The sequence below is a fragment of the Octodon degus genome, unplaced genomic scaffold (genome assembly GCF_000260255.1).
Source record: "Octodon degus isolate 3935 unplaced genomic scaffold, OctDeg1.0 scaffold00009, whole genome shotgun sequence".
In the NCBI taxonomy this organism is placed as follows: Eukaryota; Metazoa; Chordata; class Mammalia; order Rodentia; family Octodontidae; genus Octodon; species Octodon degus.
The window spans coordinates 29568454-29576099 of NW_004524585.1; the positions used below are offsets into that span (position 1 = coordinate 29568454).

Genomic DNA, 7646 nt, shown 5'->3' on the forward strand with positions numbered 1-7646 from the left:
AAAGCTTTTGCTTTCCTGAATAATTGTGTTTATATTTGAAAAACCAACTTTGTCTCTAAGAAAGAAGAAACAAAGGACTGGCCTCCTCCCGGCAGCTGGTCTGTGCTTCCCCAGAAGGTGGCTGACCTCGGATCTCTGCCAAGAGCAGGCACGCTGGGTGGTCTGAGGACAAGAGCCACACGCACATAGCTACCAAAAAAATAGCCAGCTGTGCTTTTATAGGCACTGTAAGAAGGGAATGCCACCCACCTGCAGCGACTTGGGGCTGTCTCTTTAAAACTCAAACACTCCCAGGCAAACCCCTCCTCCTGGGAGGTTCCTTAGCAGATAGCAGGCAGCTGGCGTGGTTTAGTTCAGACTCAGAGCTGTACCTGCCACTGGAGGTTCCTCTGAGGAGACTGCAGCTGTCAGCATGGCTCAAGCATTTGTGAATGGCAAAATCCAGCCGGGGAAGGTGGTTGTGTTCATCAAACCCACCTGCCCCTACTGCAGAAAGACCCAAGAGATCCTCAGTCAACTGCCCTTCAAAGAAGGGCTTCTAGAATTCGTGGATATTACTGCCACCAGCAACACAAATGAGATTCAAGATTATTTGCAACAGCTGACAGGCGCCAGAACGGTGAGCCGGGGCTTTGAAAAGGATCCTTCCTGGGTTTTCTCCCCCTCAGCACTGTGAACGAATGTGTCTGTGCTTTTCTAGGACACGGCCAGCGCTCTGTCCTTCGGGGCTTCCAGAGGGCTTTCAGGGTGTGGGGGAGGGCGCCCTGGAGAAGACATGGGTGACATGAGTGAGCAGCCAGGGTCCTCCCTGGGCTGAGGAGGGAGATTGGCTGACGTGTGCCCGGCGGTCAGTGGGCCCAGCCCCTGGCCGGAGCCACCCAGCCGCATCTGAAGGCTTTGTTTAAGCCCTGCCAGGAACTGACAGCTTTCAGCGTGCAGGGCTGGGAGCAGGCACATTTCTGCCTGCAGCGTGGACCCAGGCGGGCTTCCTTGTGTTTTCTCCTGGCCCAGGGATCTGCCGCCCTTCAGTCTTTCTCTGGGCTTTCTTAGCCCTAATCTTCCTTGCTCATTCTTATCTACTCCTCCAGTGGAAAAATCCAATTCTCCACTCTATTTGTTCCTTGTTTTCAACTAATGGCGGGACTTCTGAAGTGGGCCAGACTTCCGGCCATGTTCTCACAATGGCTTGCCTTGTGATCCTGAGCAAGTCACACACTCTGGGGTCCTCAAACACGCCAGCTGCAAGGCCACAGGCAGTGACCAGAAAGTCCCCCTTGTGACAAGCACGCTATGGGACTGAGTTCCTAGGCTTCCTGTGGGATCCTGTTGCTTGAGGTGAGGACGAGGTGTACCCCAGTTCACCTAAGTCATTTTCAGGACACAATGCCAGTAGAAGGAAGTGTCCTCTCTGTGTGGGTTTGAGTTGCCAGATTTTCTCTGGGTTCTGAGTGTACAGAACCTTCTTTCCAACCAAACAGCAGCAACCGAATGCAGAAAAAGATGAATTCTGTCACTCTGTTGCTCTGAGTAGAGGTCCTGGAGCAGAGACCAATGACACACCCTTTGGCCCTACTGCTGTGAATCTTCCCTGGGCAGTGTTTCTCACACTCTGCAGGTGAACAGAGTCACCTGGGGAATTTTTCTGCTCAAGTCATAGCCCAGGTTAGTTACCTAACAGGGTCAGAGTCCCTTGAGGCCAGGCATCAGTGGTTTGAAAAGCCTTTAGGTGATTTCAATTTGCATCCATTTGGGAATGATGGGTCTTAGCAGCTTCTGTTCGCAATCAGAAAAAGTTTCTTCATTACTGACCTTTTTGTTTCCATTTTCTTTTAAATAAACTCTATTTTTGCAGCAGTATGTTAAGTTTATTTTGAGAAATAGTGTTCACAGTAAAGGCCGGAAAGCATCCCCTTCGGCGCTTGACTTGTCCTGCAACATTACAGGGTTTATGGACAGAAAACGTGAGACCAGTTGTTGCCCTAGTTACCCTGGAGTGACCTGGGCTGCGCATGGAAGGCAGGATGCCACTGGTGGTGGAAACTTAGGCTTCGGTCAGGAGAGCTTGGTGCTGCCTGTTGGGTGAGGGTTGGGGTTCAGCTTTATGGTTAGGGCCCCCGATGGCACCCTAGATTTACCCCTCCTGTAGCTTTCTTTCTTCTTTCCAAGAGGAGTCTCTGGTCCATAACATCTTTGTTCTTCCAGAAGAACATCTCTGAATACTATTTGCAAGGCAGGTCTATTGGCAACAGATTCTCTGTTTTTCTTGGGCTGAAAAAAAAAAAAACCCTTAGTTTTTCTTTGCATAAAGGATGTTTTTGCTGGATACAAAAGAAAACAAAAAGATTTTAAGCACCTACTAGACACCAGGCTCTTTTCTGGAGACTGGGAAAATAGCCATGAGTGGGGGAGGGGTGGGGTGAGGAAGCCCTTTCAAACTTGCCTTCTAGTGGGGTGATAATGGCTGTAATAAAATGATATTATGGGTAGGCAGCAGGGTACTTTGAAATGGAATGAGGAGGATCTCAGGGGAAGTTTTGAGTAGGTTTCTGTACCAGGTGGTAGAGAGGGCAGTCAGGGATTTAGCAGTGCAGGCCAGGCAGCGAGAACAGCAAGGGCAAAGGTCCTGGGGCAGAAATGCGCCTCGCCGAGCGGCACGGAGGCCAGGATGGCTACGGCACTGTGAGTTAGGGGAATCTGAGGAGGAGTTCTGAGAAGATAGGCGGGAAGTCTCTCTACTTCTGTCACGTGGCTTGCGCTGGTTCTGGAGCCAGCCGAGATGCCCTTTTGACTCAGGTTTGAAGGGATCGCTCTGGGTTCCGGGGGAGGAAGAGATCTGGGAAGGACCACGGTATGACTCACAAGTCAGGACATCTGCAGGTGGCAGCGTGGCCTCAGGTTAGAAGCCACTGAGGTTTTAGGCTGCACTGGAGAACGTTGGGAAATGGGTTCAAGTGTTGCGTGAAGGTGGGAAAACTTGCTCAAGAGAGCAAGGTCCCATATGACCCAGTTTCTGTGCTGACAGTTGGGATGGTGAGGGCTCCACAGCAGGAGACAGCAAGGGTGTTTTGTCTTCTTGCCTCAGCTGAGTCACTGGCTCTGCTGTTTCCTGTGTCCCCACCCCCACCCCCTACCCCTGAAGATGCCGCTAACAGTGTGACTTATAGCAGTTATGCTGCTGACCAGGATAGCCAAGGCGGGGACTGGGAAAGGAGCCTTGTGGCACTGAGGCCAGCCAGCTCCTCTGCCAGATGGTGTGTGAGCCCAGACTCCGCCCTGGGGACAGCCTGGCTGTGTCTTGGAGTTGGCATCCACCCCAGGGCTGCAGTTTTCAAAGTGACACTGGAGGAATAAATGGCCGCACAGTGTAGCCCAGTGTTTTAAATGTGATCCTGGAGCAGCGGCAGCCCTGGTAAAGTCTTAGAAGTGTAAATTCTGTAGGCCACCACACAGCCCTCTTGAATCAGAAATCGGTGAAGGGTCAGGATGAGAGAAAACTGCCTTGGAACCAGTCCTCTCAGGATGCTGTTGGAAGTTAGAATCGACTCTAAGGAGAGCAACTGAGTCAAGTCAACGGCAGAAATGTGGTGTGGACCCATAGCCAGCTCAGGAATCTTAGGATTGCCCCATTCTCCTTGAAAATACAGAAGTTCGAGAACAAATATGTGGCTTCCTGGTTTAAAGCTCAGTCAGTTTTTATTTAATTAGGCAGTGCCCTGAGCCGAAGGCTCTCTGTGGTAGAATCTCGTAGAATCCTGCTACCTGGTACAGCCACAGCCAAGTGTTGCTGGGGAAAGAGCAAAAGGCCCCCAAAATGCAGGCAGGGGGAGCTTGATTCTCTCTAAAGCAGTTGCCAGGACTTGGGGAAGTGTTTGCCTTTCTCACCTCCCTCATCTAGCTCGAAGTTGCCTGTTGTACAAGGAGGGGACTTTCTCTTCCCTCTGGGTTCTAAAGACCTCTGGATTTCCCCAGTGTGAGGGTTCTTAGAAGCAGAAGGAGTGTGACTGGAAGGAACCCTCATTTAGCAAGTGCAACGGCCTTGTCTGTATGGCCTTGGGTAACCCTCCTAGGCCGTGTAAGAACCAAACCAGATGAGTGTCCTTTAAATATCTTACCAGGGGTCTGTAATCAAGAGAGACCTGGATTCCACTCCAGAGCCCCCCACTTGGGAGCACAGCTCACCTGTGCTTTAATAGCCCAGAGAAAGAACTATATCTAATAAATGGCAGGTCTACAAATCAGAGACCAAAGGCAAACACCTTCCAAGCTGTACTGAGAAACAAATGCCCTCCTGGGTGGCAGCCAGCTTGAGGTCTCAGGTGTGGTCCCAGCTGCAGGGAAACGGGTGAGCTGAGTTCTGACTGCCACCAAAAATGCTCTTTCCCTACAGCACATTTCCATAGAATGACAACTTTTTAAAAAAATTATGTATTTGGTATCACATCTCACTACACAGCTCAGACTCCTAATGATCCTCTTGTTTCAGTCTCTCTAGCACTGGGATTATAGGTGTATACCACCGTGCCTGGAATCAGCAGATGGCTCAGCAGGCTCAGGGTGGGGCTGGCACGGCATGTGGTACCAGGGATCGAACCCAGGTCCTTGCACTTGCCAGGCAGGCACTTAGACTGCTGAGCTATCTCCCCAGCCCTAGACTGACATTTTTCAATCCCTTTAACAAGTCGGACAATCAAATGCAGGACCTGCTCAGTTTGAAAAAGTATTCTGGCTTAAAAGCCGTCTTTAATGACTAATTTTACACATAAAGCTACGAATATCTGTCCCAAAAGAATACGAAGGGGGAGGTTGTAAAATAGTTTGGAAAGCTTTGGATCACAGGAAGTATCAAGAAGAATGAAGTCTTATTCACTCTGATCTTCTGGTAACTCAGTGCTTGGTGGGGCTGCCTTGGGTGTTCCTGCAGGTACCCCGCGTGTTCATCGGTAAAGACTGCATAGGCGGCTGCAGTGATTTGGTGGCATTGCAGCAAAATGGGGAGCTGATGGTCCGACTGAAGCAGATCGGCGCTCTACAGTGACTCCAGGTGGGTGTTGGGGAGACTCAAACTACACTGGGGGAGGGAAAGCGATTTGGGGGTGATCTGAGCAACTTTGACCTCAGTAATCTCCGAATTTCCCATTTTACAAAAAACGGATTATGCTAATGGGAGACACCAATACTCGGCCCTGTGTAACCAATCTTGGTGAGCGCTTCTCCTGAGCAGACACCGCGCTAAAATACAGATGCACCTAAGGGAGCTTGCAGCTCACGTTCTGGGTTCTTCCCCCGCCCCCTGTATTTTAGGGAAGGGTCTACAGGGTGTTCATGGTCTCACCACTAGATCAGACTCGTAGTGATACACCCGTTTACAGCCTCCCAAGAGCTGGGATTACAGGCGCGCGCCACCACGCCCAGTCTCAATTGCCCTCTCAGTGCACCCTGGGGGTGGGGCCAGCACAGCAGGCTCAGGGATTTACAGGCCCTGCACCTGTTTGCAAGTGCTTTAATCCATTGAGCTATTTGGCTGGCCCATGTTCTGGGTTCTGGAGAGGCAGCCAGCTCCCAAATTGGTAGGTCATCCCTGGGGCATGCGGGACAATGCGGTGGCATGCCAGGATGCTGGCGGTGAGGTGAGCTGGTACAGGAAGGGGACCTTACCATGGAAGCTGGCTGTCAAGGCGACAGCCAAGGAGAGATAATCTAGAGTTGCTCAGACAAAGGGCACGGGTAGTCCGCACACGGGCCCTGGATAGCCACAGGTAAGGCCATCCTGGGCGCAGAAAGAAAGCAAGAGCAGGCTGAGGAACGTACAGAGAGAAAGCAGAGCTGGAGGAAAGCCGGGCAGCGCAAGAGTGCACAGAAGCAGTTTGGATCTCTTCTCCGGGCGGTGTGAAATCGAGGAATGATTTCTCTTCATTGCAGAGCTTCTAATTGGCTCCCCCAAAGCCAACCAAAGTATAATAAGATCCCTAAACTGAGGGAGACCTTTGGCTCAGTAGGAAGCCGAGGGGGTAATGAGCTACTCAGAAGCAAGGCTGCTGCTGGGGGCGGGGGAGCAACACAGTCTGCACTGCGCCAGCAGTCGTCCCTGCGGGCCATTGTGCCACCTTTGACTTCAGAGTTTGTTCAGTCAAGGGAGGAATGAGAGGCTCTTGAACCAAAATGTTCTTTGGGGGATCCATTGCTAGGATTAGTAATTCATCCCTGCGGCCTACCTTATTGGGATGGTTACACCAAACAGCCACAGAAGAGAAAAAGTGTGTGAAATAATACAACTGAGTCCTCCGCTGTGAAATACTCAAATGCCAATTTCAGGGCTTCCCACCCCAACCTGCCCCTTCTCATTGCAGCAGAACGTTGCCTGTCCGTGTTCGCCTTGTGGCCTCAACCTGATTCTAATGTACTAAGAGCCCAATTAGAGCCCTGTGGTGGTGCTTACCTGTAATCCCAGCACTCAAGAGGCTGAGGCAGGAGGCACGCAGGAATTTGATGGTAGCTTGGGCTACATAGTGAGACTCTGTCAACAAACAACAACAACAAAACAAATATAAACAAAAAAAAATTAGAGGCTCCAGATGTAATTGGGAGCACGTTTAGGATAGCTTAAGAATGGGAAGGGAAGGGGGAGACGTCTCCCCAGCTGCCCATATTTTGGCACGGGCCTTAGAGCCCTCTGGCCTCAACGCTTTCCTTCTCAGCATTGTCCTCATCCTTCAACTTCTGTGATACCCCAGTAGGGCAGCACCTTCACCCCAAGGCCACCTGTGGCAAAGTGTGTTCAGACAGCAAGACCACATTTTGGAGATGAGGGGGAAATGACCCAGGAATCTGTCTTGCAAGCAGATCCAATTCTGTTCTTTCCTAGCAGAACAGACCCTGCGCTGCTGTGCCCCCTGGAGATCTCGATGACATCGAAAAGGATGACCGTACTTCCTGGTGATGGGATTTTGAACAAAACCAGCTTTTTTTCTTCTTTTTTGGCCTCAGAATTAAAAAGACCAATTTGCCCCTCATCATGGGGCCAAGATGGTTGATGGACTCTTGTGAGTTTCTTCTGAGTTGGTGCATGGGTTCCAGGAGAACAGGTGTTCTGGCATCGAAGTCACTCACTGATGTGGAAGCTGTTCTTCCTCTTCAGCACATTTCTAATGCAATGTTCTGAATATCAGCACCTCCCGCTCTAAGGCAGTGTTTCACAACCACGTGTAGCCAGATACGTGCTTGCGCACATATGTGCACGCATGCCCACAAGGGATCTATAGCGGCTACTGCCCATCCGCCTAAATTGTTCTGCTGAGCCTGACTCTGGGAGATGAAATCAAAGGATATTTTGGGTATGTTTGTTGGCAAACCACACATGCCTGCCCACTGTTCCTTCCCCTCTTTGAGAGTCTGCTCAGAAGTCATCTTAAGTGTTCCCGATTCGGAGGGGGTGGTGTTTAAGGACCCCAGGTGAAAATCTGTACAGAAAAATTAAGTCTTGTCCCATGGGTGCTCTGGGGCCACGTGGGTGGGGGTTGGGGCCAATTGTACAGATGCCTGGCAATACTGTTATGTACGAAAGCAGTGTATTAATGCTTCAGGTTACCAGAAATATTAAAACATGAGCTTTAAAACGGTATCATGAAAAACTTGCAGCCTCTCCCCCC

The 7646-nt window shown here is 50.7% G+C and overlaps 1 protein-coding gene across 2 annotated transcripts; it reads left to right on the forward strand.

Annotated features, from left to right (window-relative positions):
• The first annotated feature begins 330 nt into the window (after positions 1 to 330).
• Glrx (glutaredoxin) lies at positions 331 to 7029 on the forward strand. 2 transcript variants are annotated; one of them, XM_023708632.1, is made up of 3 exons: positions 331 to 619; positions 4922 to 5041; positions 6863 to 7029. In XM_023708632.1, exons 1-2 carry the CDS (start codon positions 413 to 415, stop codon positions 5033 to 5035), a joined length of 321 nt encoding a protein of 106 aa, XP_023564400.1. In that variant the 5' UTR covers positions 331 to 412; the 3' UTR covers positions 5036 to 5041; positions 6863 to 7029. The 2 variants fall into 2 exon arrangements, with proteins under 2 accessions (XP_023564400.1, XP_004625487.1); XM_004625430.2 differs by having other exon boundaries at positions 333 to 619; positions 6866 to 7029.
• Positions 7030 to 7646: the final 617 nt, after the last annotated feature.

Bases quoted from the DNA above. Each gene is read 5' to 3' on its own strand.
- Glrx (XM_023708632.1), top strand. From the start codon at position 413: ATGGCTCAAGCATTTGTGAATGGCAAAATCCAGCCGGGGAAGGTGGTT. The intron at 620-4,921 runs GTGAGCCGGGGC...GTGTTCCTGCAG, and splicing joins AGCTGACAGGCGCCAGAACG to GTACCCCGCGTGTTCATCGG.